This window comes from Hemitrygon akajei, chromosome 5 (genome assembly GCF_048418815.1).
Source record: "Hemitrygon akajei chromosome 5, sHemAka1.3, whole genome shotgun sequence".
In the NCBI taxonomy this organism is placed as follows: domain Eukaryota; kingdom Metazoa; phylum Chordata; class Chondrichthyes; order Myliobatiformes; family Dasyatidae; genus Hemitrygon; species Hemitrygon akajei.
Genome location: NC_133128.1, coordinates 23,413,387 through 23,433,435, shown reverse-complemented (window position 1 = coordinate 23,433,435; position 20,049 = coordinate 23,413,387). Strand labels below are relative to the sequence as shown.

Sequence of the window (20,049 nt, the reverse complement as noted above, 5' to 3'; positions counted from 1 at the left end):
CTGCTTCTCTGTAGTAAAAGTAGCAACCTTGACTCCAACGCCAGGAACTCTCATTGGCAGAGAATCTAGTGTGACCAACCTGCATGGGTCTGACTGGACCTTGTGTAGGCAGCGGGCTGGTCTTGGTCCGAGGTGGGGGAGTGGGACTGCGATGTATTGGGACCAGGCTCAGATCAGCACACCTTGACCTCCTGAAGTGGTCCTACTTTCCGCTGCCACACGACTATCGAGACAGATGGACTAGTCGATGAAAACCTCTTAGTTCTCCGCTGGTTCTCCCAAGTTTCTCCTTCAGTTTGTCTCGGAGTCTGTGGCAGTATAGTGTGGCCAAAGCCTCCACATGCCAACCATTCTCCTGGGCTAAGTCTGAAATTCGATCACGTAGTCGGCTGCCCAACTGCCCACTCTGTTGAATCTTCATCAGGCGGTCTGAGGATCGGCTGGCTCCGGCGGGGTGATGAAAGACCTTCCTCATGGCGGTGATGAAGTCCCCAAATCAGTGCAGAACTCTGACACATTCCCAATGCGTGGTGGCGAAGGCCTAGGTTCGTTCAGTCAGGAGAGAGATAATGAAGGCCACTTTTCTGTGCTTTGAAGGGAACCAAGAACCAGGATGGCTGAATTTCAAATACTAATGAGCTTTGAATGAGGAGGCTGTGGCAAGGGCCAAGGTTACTGCCGAATCACTCTGGGCTTGGGAGATTACTGGCTCTGGAGCAGGACCGGCTGGTCCTCATAAATGACTCTGGCCTCCTCCTTGTGTAAATTGTCCAATGGCTACCTGAGCTTGTGAGTCTCCAGGCTTGGTCTGAAAATATCTCACTGCGGCTGGTCACAGCGGACAATAGTCTCTGATACCACGCTGGGTCCGTGTTGGCTAAATCGTACTGTGATGAGAGTCCTTGATGAGGATGGCTTGGATCCATATGCTGGAGTATCCAAGGCTGGGATTGAGACATGGTCTCAAATGGGATTGAGAAACCAAACTCTAGACAAAATCACTAATAATCTTAAGGTTGAGCACCGAACTTGTGTTCAAGTGTTCCTTAAATACTCAATTCTTGGCGCTCACGTGCCAATGAAAATAAAAACAGGGCAATTTGGCAGATAAGTGTGTGACTGAGAAGCTGGTGCAGGGGGGCAGGGCTTCAGGTTCTTGGATCATTGGGATCTCTTCTGAGCGAGGTATGACCTATTCAAAAGTGACGGGTTGCACCTCAACGCGTGGAGGACCAATAATGTTGCGGGGAGGTTTGTTAGAACTGCTGGTGAGGGTTAAAACTGATTTGGCAGTGGGGTGGGAACTGGAGTGAAAGGACTCTGGATAGGACAGATGGTAAAAAATGCAGTCAGACTGTCAGGTAGGGCGGTCAAGATGATAGCACAAAATGTAGCCAGCAGGGTGAGTATCAGTGCATTAGGGATGCAGAATCAAAAAGGATAGCAAATACAGCACTCAAAGTGTTATATCTCAATGTGTGGAGTATAAGAAATAAGGTGGATGATTTTGATGCACTTTTACAGCTTGTCAGTATGATGTTGTGGCAATCACTGAATCGTGGCTGAAGGATGGTTGTAGTTGGGAGCTGAATATCCAAGGTTACACATTGTATTGGAGGGATAGGAAGGTAGGCAGAGGGGTTGGCGTGGCTCTACTGATAAAGAATGGCATAAAATCATTAAAAGATGTGACATAGGATCGGAAGATATTGAATCCTTGTGTGTTGAATTAAGAAACTGCAAAAGTAAATGGAGCTGATGGCAGTTATATACAGGCCTCCCAAGAGTAGCTGGGACGTGGAACACAGATTACAATGGGAAATATAAATGGTATGTCAAAAAGTTAATAATATGATAGTCTTGGGAGATTTTAACATGCAGGTGGATTGGGAAAGTTAGATCGTTAATGGATCTCATAAGAGTGAATTTGTAGAAGGCTGACAGGATGGCTTTTTAGAGCAGTTTGTCATTGGGCCTACTAGGGGATCAGCTATACTGGATTGGGTGTTGCGTAACAAACTTGAGGTGATTAGGGAGCTTACGGTAAAAGAAAGCTTAGGAGGCAGTGATCACAATATGAGTGAGTTCAAACTGAAATTTGATAGGGAGAAAGTAAAGTCTGACATAGCAGTAATTCAGTGGAGTAAAGGAATTCAGTGGTAGGAGAAAGGAATTGGCCAAAGAAAATTGGAAGGAGGTTCTGACAGGGATTCTAGCAGAGCAATAATGGCTTGAGTTTCTGGGAGATATGAGGAAGGTGCAGGATTGATGTATTCCAAAAACAAAGAAATACACAAATGTGAATATAGTACAACCATGGCTGACAAGGGGAATCAAAGCTAATGTAAAACCAAAAGAGAGAGCATACAACAAAGCAAACATTAGTGGAAAGACAGAGGATTAGGAAGCTGTTAAAACCCTACAGAAACAACTAAAAGAATCATTGGGTGGGAAAAGATGAAATATGAAAGCAAAGTAGCAAACATTACAAAGGTGGATAGAAAAAGCTTTTTCAAGTATATATAAAAAATAACAGTGAGATGAGAGTGGATATAGGACCGCTAGAAAATGAGATTGGAAAAATAATAATGGAGGACAAGGAGATGGCAGATGAATTAAATGAGTATTTTGCATCAGTCTTCACTGTGGAAGACAATAGTAATGTGCCAGGCATTGAAGGGTGTGAGGGAAGAGAAATGGAAGCAGTTACTCTTACAAGGTAGAAGGTGCTCAAAAAGCTGAAAGACCTAAAGGTACATTATCACCCTGACCAGATGAACTGCACCCAAGGATTCCGAAAATGGTTGTGGTTGAGATTGTGGAGGCATTAATAATGATCTTTCAAGAATAATTGGACTCTGGCATGGTTCCAGAGGACTGGAAAATTGAAAATGCCATTCCACTCCTTAAGAAAGGAAGGAAGCAGCAGAAAGGAAATTATAGACCAATTAGCCTGACGTCAATGGTTGGGAAAATGCTGGAGTCAATTGTTAAAGTTAATGATGAGGTTATGGAGTACTTGGTGACATAGGACAAGATAAGACAAAGTCAGCATGGTTCCCTGAAGTGAAAATCCTGCCTGATGAACCTGTTGGAATTCATTGAGGAGGTTACAAGTAGGATAGATAAAGGGGATGCAGAGGATGTTGTATATTTGGACTATTCAGAAGACCTTTGACAAGGTGCCACACGTAAGGCTGCTTACCAAATTAAGAGCCCATGGTATTACAGGAAAGTTACTAACATGATTAGAGCATTGGCTGATTGGTAGGAGGCAGTGAGTGGGAATAAAAGGATCCTTTTCTGTTCGGCTGCCAGTGGCTAGAGATGTTCCACAGGAGTCAGTGTTGGGACCGCTTCTTTTTATTCTGTATATTGATGATTTAGATGATGGATTTGTTGCCTTTGTTGCCAAGTTTTAAGATAAGTGGAGGGGTAGAGATTGTTGAGGAAACAAAAAGAACTTAGACAGTTTAGGAGGATGGGCAAGAAAGTGGCAAATGAAATACAATGTTGGAAAATGCATGGCCATGCACTTTGGTTGTAGAAATAAATGTGGAGACTACTTCTAAACAGGGAGAAAATCCAAAAATCTGAGATGCAAAGGGACTTGGGAGTCCTTGTGCTGAACACCCTTAAGATTAACTTGCAGATTGAGTCAGTGGTGAGGAAGGTAAATACAATGCTAATGTTCATTTCAAGAGATCCGGAATACAAGAGCAGGGATGTGATGCTGAGGCTTTATAAATCACTGGTGAGGCCTAACCTTGAGTACTATGAACAGTTTTGGTCTCCTTATCTAAGATAAGATGTGCTAGCATTGGAGAGGGTTCAGAGGAGGTTCACAAGGATGACTCCAGAAAAGAAATGGTTATCATATGTGGAAAGTTTGATGGCTCTGGACCTATACACCCTGGAATTTAGAAGGATAAGGGGGTATCTCATTGGAACCCTTCAACTGTTGAAAGGCCAAAGAGAGTAGATGAGAAGGGATGTTTCCCATAGTGGGGGAGTCTAAGACAAGAGGGCATAGCATTTGGACAGAGGGATATCCATTTAAAACAGATGTGGAGAAATTTCTTTAGCCAAAAGGTGGTGAGATTGTTACCACTGTTGTTAGATGCATTTATGGTGGAGATTGATAGAGTATTGATTGGCATCATAGATTATGCAGAGAAGTCCAGGGAGTGGGGCTGAGGAGGGGGAAGATAAATGGATCAGCTGTGATTGAATGGTGGAGCAGACTCGATGGGCCAAGTGTCCTAATTCTGCTCTGAAATTTTATGATCATAAAACATGATTATCAATTAACGGGAATGTCCTCAGCCCTTGAAGAGACCCCATGCCAGCTAACAATACTCTGGAGAGTTATAGAGTCTTGGAAGCTGGCGTGGTTGGAAGCGTCACGTAAAAGTTACCCCACAATGCCTCACTGGTTGAGTTCTGCAGTCTGTCCTGACAGAGCACTGCCATGACATTTTCCTTGACCAGTAATGCCACCCCTTCTCCTTTAATCCCTCCTGCTCTGTCGCATCTAAGAAAATGGAACCCCAGGAAACAAATGGGGGTACAACGTCATAATTCCAGGTGTTGATCCATGCCCTGAACTCATCTACTTTCATACCATACTTCTTGTATTGAAATATACACAGCTGAACCTTTCGATTTCTGACTTTGTTTGAGGTCTTAACAACCTCTCCACTCTGGTTCCCACCCCACTGCAACCCTAGTTTAAACCCACCTCTGTCCAGTACTAGGAAACCTTTCCATTAGGATATTAGTCCCCTTCAAGTTCAGGTGCAAAGTGTCTCTTCTGTACAGGTCCCACTTTCCCTGAAAGAGAGCCCAATGATCCAAAAATATTCGGCCCTCCCTCCTAAACCAACTCCTTTGCCATGTGTTAAACTGTAGATGGCCTCACTAGCACATGGCATGGGTAGCAATCCTGAGATCACAACCCTAGAGGTCCTGCCCTTTAACTTAACACCGAACTCTCTGAACTCAGTTTGCAGAACCTCATCACTTATCCTACCTATGTCGTTGGTACCTACAGTACATGGACCATGACCTCTGGCTGTTCACCTCAGATTCGATCCAAGATGTCCTGGACCCTGGCATCTGGGAGGCAATATATCATTTGGGAATCTCATTCTTGACCATAGAACCTCCTTTCTGTTCCCCTAGTTAATGAATCCCCTATGACCACAACTTGCCTCTTCCCCTCCTTTCCTTCTCCGTGACAGAACCAGACTCAGTGCCAGAGACCTGACCACTGTGACGTTCCTCTGCTAGGTCATTCCCCCTCAACAGTATCCACAGTGATATACCTGTTGTTGAGGGGGATGGCCACAGGGATACTCCGCACTGGTTGTATAACCCTTTTCCCAATTTCCTGTGTCCTGCACCTTGAGTTTAACACATCTCTCCGTGTGTCCTATCAGTCACCCCCTCAGTCTTCTGAATGATCCAGAGTTCATGCAGTTCCAGCTCCAACTCTTTAACAGGTTGTTAGAAGCTGCAATTGGATGCACTTCTTGCAGTTGTAGTTGTCAAGGACACTGGAGGTCTCCTTGCCTTCCCATATCCCACAAGAGGAGCATTCCACTCTCCTGCCTGGCACCTTTACTGTTACTTACTGAGCAGCTACAAAGAATGAAATATATAGTAAACTGTGGGGGAGAAGGCTCTTGTCTTCTCTCTCTCTCAAGCCTCTCCTTGCTGAAGCCACGAAGAGCTAAAGCCTCAAAAACCCCACTCCAACTCTGACCAATGATGGCTGCTCCTCTTGCCCCTGACTTACTTTACTTTGTTCTTGCCAATCAATCCCGAAAGCTGATTGGCCACTGTTCAAAGCCCTAAACTGCTGCCTTTTCTACTCAGTTGGTGAACCTGAGTGAGCCAAGTCCGATCTTCTGATCTCTGTTTGGGACACGAGAACAACTTCTTCACAGAGAGGATGGTGCAGATATGAAATGATTGAGGTGGGTACAATAACAACATTGAAAAGACACTTGGGCAGGTACATGGATAGGAAAGGTTTAGAGCGATATGCGCCAACATGGGAAAATGGGACTAGTTGAGTTGGGCAATTTGACTGGCATGGATAAGCTCTATGACTCTAAATCTCTGAATGATAAAGATCAGAGTGTGAGAGTGATTTCGATGGAAAGCGGGGAGTGTTGTGCATATTGACCTGGTCAGAGGCGTTCAGGTCTAAACCTAAAGTAGAAACTATGGGAGTATTGGCAATACTTGTTGCCTGAGGGAAGCAGAACCTGGAGTTTGGGGGTCGCCTCATCAGCTATTCTGGGGGTTTATTCTGAAGATCGGAGCCCATAATTCAATCGGAAGTCAAAGCTTACTGGCTGAAGCCTGGAGACTGGGCTGTCCTGGAGTTGGGGGACCGTCCGTGTCTGTGGGTGGGTGGGAGGGAGCTGTCGCAGCAAGGATGTTGGTTCTTAAGGCAAGTGATGCGTTTCACTGTATGTTTCAATGTACATGTGATAAATAAACCTGAATCCTAAATTCCTTTTCTGTAATTAATATATGTTAAATACATTAATTATATTGTCATGTAAAATGTGATAATAGCATGCATAGACAGCCATGAAACTTCTCTTGGAGATTTCAGACGTCTTTATTCGCGTGTCTTTTTTTTAAAGAATGACTTTGCAAACTGTTTCAGAGTGTGAAGTTCCTTAGTCCATCATCAGTTTCCGGCGATAAGGTGGTTGAATTCAGAGAAACAAACCTGTAGTTACAAAAAATCACATGACGCGAGATGTCTGAGCGGGGAAAGTGAAAGCAAAAAAGAAGTAAGATATAGCGGTGCAGAAAATCCCCGGTAGTGTTATTCTTCCTTTTGTTGGCGTCTCGGCTGCGAGGAGAGCTCTCAATTGCAAGGTATTGTTAACACTGCCGGCGAAACCCTACGCCTTTCGAACCGTAGTTTCCAACCCTTCCTAACTCTAAATTCAGCTCGCTAATGCTTTCACGCGAATGAATCGATAGCGCCCAGAGACGCAAGCTCGATTAAGCCTTTCGCTTCATCTCTCAATAACAGGAAACTTGCAACTTCTGCAGTTAGTTTGGTTGATGCAGTTTCCCCCTTTAACTTTAAAAGTTATTTGCAACTGGCAATGGGGTCTTCAAGCCCATTTGTTTTCTTAAGCCTTCTAAGTCCCAGTGGAAAAGACCGTTTAGATATTAGATCGAGTGCAATCACTGATTAACGTGTTGACCAAAAGAAGCAAAGTGCTGGTGTGCCGGTGCTGTGATATTTGCCCCCAGTTGTCGACCCCAAGGCACTTGGGTCTCTAACGGTAGGTCTGATTTTATTGGTACCCCAGGTTTGAAGGTCCGGATATTCTGTTCCCGATGGTTTTGATAATTCCGGTGGTGGGAACCCATCTCTTCTGGGGTCCTTTAGGCTCCTTTCAACCCTTCCTAATGGTCGAAACCCCATCTACGGATCTGCTGGACCAGTCGCGGCGATCCTCGCACCGCCCCCACCCCTTTTACAGACGTAGCGGTTCCCTCCCACCGAGCCCCGGCGGCTCGATAACGCTTACAAGAGCACCAGGTAGCACTAAGGCACGTACTCTCTCATCTAATTCTCTTCCTTTTATTTCCTTGCCTTACCGACTGGTAGACAAAGACTCTCCCAGGTCGGCATCGAACCGCGACACAGTCACTTGGCTGTCATACCTGTTTCAGGAGCCACCCTCCCCAGGAGGACGTCTTCCACCACACGGGAGATCAGCATCGAGTTTAAGCATGTTGCCGAAATTTGGAAACCTAATGAAACAGTTATATATCGGAGGTTAGTTCAAAGTTGCTTCTAAATATTTGCAATATCACCTGGGTCTCGCAATAGAAAACCACTCTTAGTATTAAGCTTCAGTTGCTGTCTGAGGCATGAATTTGGATACTCTATAATAAGGTCAGAGCTTGAAAAGCAGCAATTAAAATGTCTACAGACTGGGAGAAGTGAATGGAGAAGGGTAGTTGGATGACTGAGGGATGACTATATGCTCCTGCTAAGGAACTGGAGCATATAGTATCACTCATTAATCCTTCTGTCAGAAGCAGGTGAATCTGTAGAATTCATTGCCATAGGCGGCTGCCAAGTCATTTAAAGCAAGAATAGGTTCCTGATTAGTAAGGGTGTCAAAGGTTATGGAGAGAAGGCAAGAGAATAGGGTTGAGTGGAATAATAAATGAGCTATGATGGAAATGGGGAGTAGACTCGTTGGGCTGTATGGCTTAATTCTGCCCTGAGATTTAATGGGACATCAGCCCTCGATGGAAATACTCTAGGTGGAGCAAATTAGTTCAATGCTAAACAAAGGAATGCATACATGAATTAAAGGATACCTGAACATAATAGACAGGTTTTGCTTTAGTTTGAGCAGAATCCAGTACAGGCTAATTGCTGCTAGACATGTGCATTTCCAGAATCCAAAAAAAAAAATCTGTCTGCTTCAGTCACCAGGGCAATATACAGTAAAGTGGTAAGTATGTTAACTATTTGGAGAGCAATGCCATTCTGTCCCTGTAAGACATTACCATTGTGATCTGTAGAATAAGTACTGTCCATGGGAAATATAAATTAATAAACTGTACATTTCTTTACATTTACTTCAAACAATTATTGCTTTTTCTGATTAGGCTTTAAAGTAAATGCAAATGACAAAAGAGTCTGCTTAATCGTAGATTCAGTACTGTAAGCTGTCTGTAGTAGGATTCAAAATTCTGAAACATAATTTTGTGGAAAGTTGTTACAACAAATATGTGACAGGATTTTAAATAATTTTGATTCTATTTGTTCAGTGGTTGCAAATGAACCTAATGATACTAGAATAGTTAGAAAGTTTGAGAACAGTTTGTTTTGTTGATATCAATACATATACTCAGAGGCCACTTCATCAGGTACACCTGCTAGTTAATGCAAATACCTACTCAGCCAATCACTTGGCAGCAACTCAATGCATGAAAGCATGCAGACATGGTCAAGAGGATCAGGTGTTGTTCGGACCAAGCATTAGATTGGGGAAGAAATGTGATCTAAATGACTTTGACTGTGGCATGATTGTCTGTGCCAGATGGGGTGGTTTGAGTACCTCAGAAACCAACAATCTCCTGAGATTTTCACACACAGCAGAGTGTACAGAGAATAAACCAAAAATAAAAACATCTAGAAAGTGGAAGTTCCGTGGGCAAAAACACCTTGTTAATAAGATCAGAGGAAACTAACCAGACTGTTCAAGCTGACAGGAAGATGACTGTAACTCCAGTAACCACATGCTTCCAGCGTGTCCAATCCCTTAATAATCTTATATGTCTCAATCAGATCCCCTCTCATCCTTCTAAATTCCAGTGTATACAAGCCCAGTTGCTCCAATCTTTCAACATATGACAGTCTCGCCATTCCGGGAATTAACCTTGTGAACCTACGCTGCACTCCCTCAATAGCAAGAATGTCCTTCCTCAAATTTGGAGACCAAAACTGCACACAATACTCCAGGTGGGGTCTCACCAGGGCCCTGTACAGCTGCAGAAGGACCTCTTTACTCCTATACTCAATTCCTCTTGTTATAAAGGCCAGCATGCCATTAGCTTTCTTCACTGCCTGCTGTACCTGCATGCTTGCTTTCATTGACTGATGTACAAAAACACCTAGATCTCGTTGTACTTCCCCTTTTCCTAACTTGACTCCATTTAGATAGTAATCTGCCTTCCTGTTATTGCCACCAAAGTGGATAACCTCACATTTATCCACATTAAACTGCATCTGCCATACATTTGCCCACTCACCCAACCTGTCCAAGTCACCCTGCATTCTCATAACGTCTTCCTGACATTTCACACTGCCACCCAGCTTTGTGTCATCAGCAAATTTGCTAATGTTACTTTTAATCCCTTCATCTAAATCATTAATGTATATTGTAAACAGCTGCGGTCCCAGCACCGATCCTTGCGGTACCCCACTGGTCACAGCCTGCCATTCCGAAAGGGACCTGTTAATCGCTACTCTTTGTTTCCTGTCAGCCAGCCAATTTTCAATCCACGTCAGTACTCTGCCCCCAATACCATGTGCCCTAATTTTGTCCACTAATCTCCTATGTGGGACTTTATCAAAAGCTTTCTGGAAGTCCAGGTACACTACATCCACTGGCTCTCCCTTGTCCATTTTCATAGTTACATCCTCAAAAAACTCCAGAAGATTAGTCAAGCATGATTTTCCCTTCATAAATCCATGCTGACTCGGACTGATCCTTCAACTGCTATCCAAATGTGTCATAATTTAATCTTTTATAATTGACTCCAGCATCTTTCCCACCACTGACGTCAGGCTAACCGGTCTATAATTCCCTGTTTACTCTCTCCCTCCTTTCTTGAAAAGTGGGACAACATTAGCCACCCTCCAGTCCGCAGGAACTGTTCCTGAATCTATAGAACGTTGGAAAATGATTACCAATGCGTCCACGATTTCTAGAGCCACCTCTTTAAGTACCCTGGGATGCAGACCATCAGGTCCCGGGGACTTATCAGCCTTCAGACTCAACAGTCTATCCAACACCGTTTCTTGCCTAATATAAATTTCCTTCAGTTCATCCTTTACCCTTGTTCCTTTGACCACTATTACATCTGGGAGATTGTTTGTGTCTTCCCTAGTGAAGACAGATCCAAAGTACTTGTTCAACTCAATGGAGAATGGAGAAGTGGACTTATTTGAACTTATGTATGCCTATCAATGTACATCATCTTGGATAAAAACCTCACTCCATCAGGACCATATGTTAGCTGGTTTCCAAGAGCTGTCCCAGAATGAAAGAATACACACCTAAGTACCTTTGAATCATTATTCACTGCAAAAGACTGCTGAGAAGAAGGAGAGGATAAGAAGAGCAAATTCCACTTGTGGGTTTAGGTAATTGTTCTTAAATGAAGCTGCCGATGGTGAGTTTTGATCTTATGTCATTTGATCACCATTTTCTGGCTTGGGAGATTTGTTCCAGTACATTAGCCACTAATATAATTCTGAAATAGTTCCAAATAATTTTGGCATACATTCTGACCTCATCCTTTCCATTATAGGACTATGATGGAAAGCACTTGCTTAACTCTCAGGAATGTTGATTGACCATGTCTGTTGCATTTCCCCTTTTGTTTTTCAGAGGAAAGCTACGAACAAAACTTGCAGGGGACGTACAAGGACTCCTTTCTTCCATCAAAGGACACACATGATAATAATTTGGTGGGTCTGCAAATATTATTAGGTTTTCACTTAGTTCAAAGTTCAAAGTAAATTTATTATCAAAGTACATATACATCACCAAATACTACCCTGAGATTCATTTTCTAGTGGGCATTCACAATAGATACCTAGAAACACAAGAAACACAATGAAAAACTACACACAACCAAAGATGGACAACCAACCAAAGTGTAAAAGACGACAAGTAGTGCAAATGCAAAAAGAAAAGCAAAATAATAATAACGATGATAAATAAATAAGTATGACGGTGTAGTGGTTAGCATAATGCTATTACAGCTCGGGGCATTGCAGATCAGAGTTCAATTCTGGCACTGGCTGTAAGAGATTTGTACCCTTAATAGTAATAGTAACTGGCTCCTGTTACTATTTTCTTATATTCTTATGTTCCGACGAGGGAGGTTTGTAAGCAATGAGTGAAATATATATTGAATGTGGAACTTAGCAAATAAATTAATATTCTATCTAGAGGTGAATTAAAATTTACATTTAAAGTTGTCTCCTCACTCATAATTTAAACACCAGCTAAAATGGTGAAAGTTAAATTCATGATAAAGCAATAGAACACTACAACACAGAATCTGGCCTTTTGGTCAATCTAGTGTGCTTAACTATTATTCTGCTTAGACCCATTCACCTATTATTCCTATTGAGAATTGGGATAGAATTCTTAAATTAGTTAATACATCATCTATATGTGCCAAACATTCATTATTACAATTTAAGGTTGTACATAGGGCCCATATGTCCAAGGATAAATTAGCTCATTTTTATTCTCATATAAACCCTATTTGTGACAGATGTCAATTAGAAATCGCTTCTTTAACTCATATGTTTTGGTCATGTCCACTTTTGAGAAAATATTGGAAAGATATTTTTGATATTATTTCGGCGGTATTGAACATTGATTTACAACCCCATCCTATTACCGCAATTTTTGGTTTACCGATGATGGACTTACTTCACTTATCTCCTTCCGCCTGTCGAATGATTGCTTTTCTCACTTTGATGGCTAGAAGATCTATTTTGTTGAATTGGAAGGAAATTAATCCTCCCACGGTATTTCATTGGCTTTCTCAAACTATGTTATGTCTAAATTTAGAAAAAATTAGAAGTGCTGTATTTGATACTTCTATTAAATTTGAAAAGATATGGAGACCATTTATTCAATATTTTCATATGATGTAATGGCCCTGTGCCAGGCTTATCGTTTTTTTTCAGCTTTAATCGTATGTATGTTGAGAGGATCGGAGTTGACGTCATTGATGTTTATGTATGCTCGTGAGATACTATGAACAGCCCTTTTTTTCCCTCTTTTTTAAAAGTTTTTTTTAGTTTTTTTTTCTTCTTTGTTTTTTTTTTCTTTTTCTTGATACTACATTAGTAGATTAGCTAACTTTCTTAGATAGATTTTTTTTTTCTCTTTTTTATACTATATATTATGGAATATCTAAACTTACCTTGTTCATATATATACTATATGGTTTATGTTTTGGGAAACTTACTTATGCTGTATTCATTGTTTATGTATTTCTTTATGTATAATGGGAGTCTATATATTTGTAATCCCTTACCATTATTTGAATTGTATCTCATTCATAATATTCTAAATATTAATAAAAAGATTGAAAGAGAGACCCATTCACCTGTGTCCAGACCATAGCCCTCCCATCCACGTGTATATCTAAGTTTCTTTTAAAAATTGAAATTAAACCCGCACCTACCACTCCTGCTGGCAGCTCATTCCACATTCTCACCACCCTTTGAGTTAAGAAGTTTCCTCTCATGCTCCCTTAAACATTTCACCTTTCATCCTTAACCCATGACCTTTAGATGATCACAATCAGTGGCCCAGCTCTCCACAAACAAATTCATAACTGCCATGCTGTCCTATCCACAGTACTGCATAGATGCTATTTTGTCATTGAAGTTCTTTGAGATAATCCGAGGTTGTGAATACTATTACTAGACTTCGAGTTCATCTTTTGGCACAGAGAAAAAATTACTTTGTGAAGTGTACCTCACTCTATGGTCCAATGTTTCTTGCCTCAGGAAAGTGATGCATTGCTGTACAATCAGTATGAGAAGAGAGTGCGACCTTGCATTGACCTCATTGACAAGCTGAGAGCATTGGGTTTGGAAAAGGATCTGTCTCTTCCAGCCATCGCAGTAATTGGAGATCAAAGCTCTGGAAAAAGCTCCGTCCTTGAGGCACTTTCTGGGATTGGTCTACCCAGGGGCAGTGGTAAGAACAGTACCCCAAAACAATGAACTATATCCCTTTGAACAAATTTAATCTCGGTTTACCAAAGCTACCTACTTCAGGTAGATAAGAATCAGGTTTAGTATCACTGTCATATGTCAAGAATTTCGTTAACTTTGCGGTAGCAAAACAATGCAATTTGTGATAATATAGTAAAAAAAAATTACAGTGTGTGTATATATACATGTTAAATGAGTGGTGCAAAAACAGAAATAGATAGAAAAGTAGTGAGGTAGTGTTCATAGGTTCAATGTTCATTTGGGAATTGGATGGCAGAGGGGAAGATGCTGTTCCTGAATCATTGAGTGTGTGCCTTCAGGCTTCTGTACCTCCTTCCTGATGGTGACAATGAGAAGAGGCCTGTCTTGGGTGGTGAGGTCCTTAATGATAGACATCATCTTTTTGACCCCATTCCTCGAAGATGTCTTGGGTACTATGGAGGCCTGTGCCCATGATGGGGCTGAATAATTTTACAACTCCTTGCAGCTTGAAGAAAGCAATGGCAACCCATATCTGTAAGAAAATTTGCCAAGAACAGTTATGGACATGGATAGACCATAATTGCCTACACCCTGATAATTGATTACAGCTGTACTTGTTTGTCTCCATAGATGCTGCCTGGCTTGCATTTTGTGTGTGTTACTCTGGTTTTCCAGCATCTGCAAAAGCTCCTGTGGTAAGGATAGTGAGAAAGCTGGAACTTAGCCCTCAGTTATAGATTGCTAGATTCTTGTTAGTAATAATGTACTGGAGATGATAAAACAACAGAAATAATATTGAGAGCTAGTAAGCATTTGAGGGACCGAATAGGCTATGCCTGGAGATTTCTAAAGGGAAATAAGGAAGTCGATTAGTCATTTCATTGTTGGTTAGTATTAATCCTATTTTAGTAGCAAAAGTGACAGTCAGTAACAGACCAAAAGTACTCACCTGCTGACACCCAGCTCCCGCCCCACCCCGGCCCCTGTGAATCCCCCTCCCCTTTCTGATTATTGCAAGCCTGACACTGTCATTTCTGTTTATTTGTCAGGTATAATGACGAGATGTCCTTTGGAACTGAAGCTGAAGAATACCGAGGTGAAGAATACATGGAGGGCCAAAATCAGTTACAGCAACTACAGCAAAGAACTGTCAGGCCCATCTGAAGTGGGCAAAGAAATTCTGAAAGGTCGGTTGAAATTGTGTAACTGCTGGATCACTGCTATGACATGCCTGTCTATTCCATGATGTTTGATTATAATCATATACAGTATAATTATGTACAGTAATTCTGAGTTTTGTAATTAGGGAACTGATACTTCAAGCCCAACTCATATTCTCTTATTGTTTTTTTCTCTTGATCTCCTTACTCTTGCCCATGTGCTGTTTGTCCCATTCCCATCAGGGAGAAGGCTACGCAGCATCCACACCAGAGCCACTAGGCTCAGAAATATTTACTTTCCCCAAGCCATCGGGCTGATCAACAGCTCCACCACTAACCCACACCCCACCAACACTAACTCTACTTCAGTGACTCCTTTCCACAGCCCCTCAGCACCCCTCATTCCCCATGCACAGTATTTAACAGTTACTTGTGTTTTGGGGCTTTTAGGATTGCATTTATATTTATATTTATTGTGTTATACTCATCACGTTTTTTTAAAAATGCTGCATCGAGGATGTTGCCGGGTCTAGACAATCTGAGTTATAAGGAAAGATTGAATAGGTGTGGACTTTATTTCTTGGTATGTAGAAGATTCAAAGGAGATTTGATAGAAGTGTTCTAAATTATGAGGGGTAAATGCAAGCAGGATTTTTCCTTGGAGGTTGGGTGGGACTACAACCAGAGATCATGGGTTAAGTGTGAAAGGTGAAAAGTTTAGGGGAGCATGAGGTGGATCTTCACTGAGAGGGTCATGAGAGTGTGGAACAAGCTGCCAGCACAAATGGTGAATGAAAGCTCGATTTCAACGTTTGGATAGGTGCATGGATGGGAAGTATATTGAAGGCTATGGTGCTGATGCAGGTTGATGGGAGTAGGCCATTTAAGTGGTTTGGTATGGACCAGGTGGCCTGTTTCTGTGCTGTATTTTTTTTTATAGACCACCCAATAGTAACAGGGACATCGAGGAACAGATAAGGAGACAGATTTTGGAAAGGTGTAATAACAACAGGGTTGTTGTGGTGGGAGATTTTAATTTCCCAAATATCTATTGGCGTGTCCCTACAGTGATACGTTTAGATGGGGTGGAGTTTGTTAGGTGTGTTCAGGAAGGTTTCTTGACACAATATGTAGATAATCTGGTATTGGGAAATGATCCTGGTCAGGTGTCAGATCTCTCATTGGGAGAGCATTTTGGAGATAGTGATCACAATTCTATCTCCTTTACCACAGCATTGGAGAGAGATAGGAAAAGACAAGTTAGGAAAGTATTTAATTGGAGTAAGGGGAAATATGAAACTATCAGGCAGGAACTTGGAAGCATAAATTGGGAACAGATATTTTCAGGGAAATGTATGGAAAAAAAAGTGGCAAACGTTCAGTGGAAATTTGCGTGGAGTTCTGCATAGGTATGTTCCAATGAGACAGGGAAAGGATGGTAGGGTACAGGAACCATGGTGTACAAAGGCTGTTGTAAATCTAGTCAAGAAGAAAAGAAGGGCATATGAAAGGTTCAAAAAACTAGGTAATGATAGAGATCTAGAAGCTTAAGAAAGAAATTAGGGGAACCAGAAGAGGCCATGAGAAGGCCTTGACGGGTGGGATTAAGGAAAACTCTAAGGCATTCTACAAACATGTGAAGAGCAAGAGTATAAGATGTGAGAGAATAGGACCAAACAAGTATGACAGTGGAAAAGTGTGTATGGAACCAAAGGAGATGGCAGAGGTGCTTAATGAATACTTTGCTTCAGTATTCACTATGGAGTAGGCTCTTGATGATTGTAGTGATGACTTGCAGCAGACTGACAAGCTTGAGCATATACACATTAAGAAAGAGGATGTGCTGGAGCTTTTGGAAAGCATCAAGTTGGATAAATCACCAGGACCGGACGAGATGTACCCGAGGCTACTGTAGGAGGCGAGGAAGGAGATTGCTGAGCCTCTGGCATTGATCTTTGCATCATCAGTGGGGATGGGAGAGGTTTCGGAGGATTGGAGGGTTGCGGATGTTGTTCCATTATTCAAGAAGGGGAGTAGAGATAGCCCAGGAAATTATAGACCAGTGAGTCTTACTTCAGTGGTTGGTAAGCTGATGGAGAAGATCCTGAGAGGCAGGATTTATGAACATCTGGAAAAGCATAATATGATTAGGAATAGTCAAAATGGCTTTATGAAAGGCAGGTTGTGCCTTACGAGCCTGATAGAATTTTTTGAGGATATGACTAAACACATTGATGGAGGTACAGCAGTAGATGTAGTGTATATGGATTTCAGCAAGGCATTTGACAGAAGGTAAAGAATGGTTGTAGATGGGTCATATTCTGCATGGAGGTCGGTGACCAGTGGTGTGCCTCAGGGATCTGTTCTGGGACCCCTACTCCTCATGATTTTTATAAATGATCTGGATGAGGAAGTGGAGGGATGGGTTAGTAAATTAGCTGATGACACAGAAGTTGGGGGTATTGTGGATAGTGTGGAAGGCTATCAGAGGTTACAGCGGGACATTGATAGAATGTAAAACTGGGCTGAGAAGTGGCAGATGGAGGTGAACCCAGATAAGTGTGAGGGTGTTCATTTTGGTAGGTCAAATATGATGGCAGAATATAGTATTAATGGTAAGACTCTTGGCAGTGTGGAAGATCAGAGGGATCTTGGGGTCCGAGTCCATAGGACACTCAAAGCTGCTGCATAGGTTGACTCAGTGGTTAAGAAGGCATATGGTGCATTGGCCTTCTCAATCATTGGATTGAGCTCAGAAGCTGAGAGGTAATGTTGCAGCTATATAGGACCTTGGTCAGACCCCACTTGGAGTATTGTGCTCAGTTCTGGTCGCCTCAGTACAGAAAGGATGTGGAAACCATAGAAAGGGTGCAGAGGAGATTTACAAGGATGTTCACAAAACGCTGGTGGAACGCAGCAGGCCAGGCAGCATTTATAGGAAGAAGTACAGTTGACGTTTCGTCAGGATGAAGGGTCTTGGCCCGAAACGTCGACTGTACTTCTTCTTATAGATGCTGCCTGGCCTGCTGCGTTCCACCAGCGTTTTGTGTGTGTTTCCTGTATTTCCAGCATCTGCAGATTTCCTCATGTTTGCATTTACAAGGATGTTGCCTGGATTGGGGAGCATGCCTTATGAGAATAGGTTGAGTGAACTCGACCTTTTTTCCTTGGAGCGATAGAGGATGAGAGGTGACCTGATAGAGGTGTACAAGGTGATAAGAGGCATTGATTGTGTGGATAATCAGAGGCTTTTTCCTAGGGCTGAAATGGCTAACACAAGAGGGCACAGTATTAAGGTGCTTGGAAGTAGGTACAGAGGAGATGTCAGGGGTAAGTTTTTTATGCAGAGAGTGGTGAGTGCGTGGAATGGGGGGCTGGCAACGGTGGTGGAGGCAGATATGATAGGGTCTTTTAAGAGACTCCTGGACAGGTACATGGAGCTCAGAAAAATAGAGGGCTAAGGGTAACCCCAGGTAATTTCTAAGGTAGGGACATGTTCAGCACAGCTTTGTGGGCTGAAGGGCCTGTATTGTGCTGTAGGTTTACTATGTTGTCTATGTTCTACCTTATACAAACCTGAGACTAATTATCTTGCAGGTTAATTTTCTTCAATAAATCGATAATCTAATAATAACCATAATAGAGTTAGTGAAACCAACTGGGCATTCAGACAGTGTGCAGAAGACAACAAACTGGGTAACTAGAAAAATAAGCAAGTAATAATGATGAATAAATTAGCAACAAATATTGAGAATATGTGATGAAGTGTCCTTGAAACTGAGCCCGTAGGTTGTGGGATCAGTTCAGCGATGGGACACACATTGCAAAACAACATATTTCATGAGATATGTCAGTGATAGGAAAGCTGATTCTGATTCTGAGCCTCAGGCGTATAAGATGAAAAGAGGTGTTGATGGAGTGGACAGCCAGTGCCTTTTATCCCAGGTAATTGCTAATACAAAAGGACATTATTTTAGGGTGGGTGGGGGTGTTTACACAGTGTGATGGTTTCATGGAATGCCCTTCCAAGTGTGGTGGTTGAGGCAGATACACCAGGGGCATTTAAGAAACTAGTAGGCACATGGGTGAAAGAAAAATGGAGGACTCTGTGGGAGGGAAGGGTTAGGTTGATCTTGGAGTGGGTTAAAAGATCGGCACACCATTGTGGCTCAAAGGGTTGGTACTGTGCAGAAGTGTTCTATGCAATGTGAGGATGATAAAGTAAATGTAAACTGGTAACTGATGGTCAGCATGGAGTCAGAGAACAGAGAACAGTACAGCACACAAACAGACCATTCCAACCGCGATATTGTGCCAAACAGTTGAATCTAATGACGTTAAATCCCTTCTGTCGACACTTGGTCCATATTTCAACATTCTCAACATAGTCACTTGCCTATCTAAGATCATCTTAAACACCTTTATCATGTTTGCCTGCACCACCATCCCAGGCACCGCATTCTGTGAACCCTGCACTCTTTGTGTAAAATAAAATACTTGACCCACCCATCTCCTTTGAACTTACCCCTTCTCACCTTAAAAGCATATCCTCTAGTATGAATCTTTCTGATCCTGAGATAAAGATACTAATTGTTCATTTTTGACTCCTGTAATTTTATAAACTGACATTAGGGCTCCCTGCAGCCTCTGCTATTCCAGAGAAAACAACCCTGAGTTATCCAGCTTTCATTTTGTGGGCCAAAGGGCCTTTTCCCTGGTGTGTGATTGCATGTTGCTTTAAAGGTCAGACCTGGGCTACCCTTCCCCTAATAAATGAGGCTTAACCAGACACTTGATTCCTGGTTTACTTAATTGTCTCCTTTTGAACTCCACAGCTGTCCCAGCAGGACTTGAATTCAGGCCTTCACGTTGTGACTGCCTCTTTTTTACTTGTCTGGTGAGGTTGCCACCACAGCGATGTGTTTCTTTGCAGAATCCTTGTAGTTGTGCAGCGACATTGATAATGGGTTTGTTTGGGTCACAGCTCAGAACACCATGGCTGGCGCGGACCAGGGAATCAGCTCCGAGCTCATCAGTCTAGAGGTGGAGTCTGACAACGTCCCCGACCTCACGTTAATCGACCTTCCAGGCATCACTAGGGTTGCTGTTGGTAACCAGCCACGGGATATTGGAGACCAAGTAAGACAGAAACTGACTGTGCGGTAGGAAATTATTATGTGATAATGTAATCTTTGGATCTGAGTCAGCTACTGAAGTTTCTATTTACGGCAAATTAAAGGGAGCGTTTCTTTCATACCTGAACATATCTGTTATTCTTTCTTCCCACTCATCCTTGTGTTTCAGGTGAAACTTGTCTTCTTCACATTTTGTTCCTCTTCTTTCACTCCTACTAGTCATCTCTCTCTG

General features: G+C 42.3%; 1 protein-coding gene across 2 annotated transcripts in view; it reads left to right on the top strand.

Moving 5' to 3' along the window:
- Positions 1 to 6,778: 6,778 nt before the first annotated feature.
- LOC140727546 (interferon-induced GTP-binding protein Mx-like) overlaps positions 6,779 to 20,049 on the top strand; it is a 39,229-nt gene continuing 25,958 nt past the window's right edge. The window contains exons 1-6 of one of the 2 annotated variants that reach the window (XM_073045015.1): positions 6,779 to 6,903; positions 7,652 to 7,822; positions 11,181 to 11,260; positions 13,331 to 13,523; positions 14,572 to 14,709; positions 19,667 to 19,821. In XM_073045015.1, the coding sequence (XP_072901116.1) occupies positions 7,777 to 7,822; positions 11,181 to 11,260; positions 13,331 to 13,523; positions 14,572 to 14,709; positions 19,667 to 19,821 (612 nt within the window). In that variant the 5' untranslated portion in view covers positions 6,779 to 6,903; positions 7,652 to 7,776. Of the gene's footprint in view, positions 6,904 to 7,037; positions 7,323 to 7,651; positions 7,823 to 11,180; positions 11,261 to 13,330; positions 13,524 to 14,571; positions 14,710 to 19,666; positions 19,822 to 20,049 lie in introns of those variants that run through there. The other variant, XM_073045016.1, reaches the window with a different exon arrangement.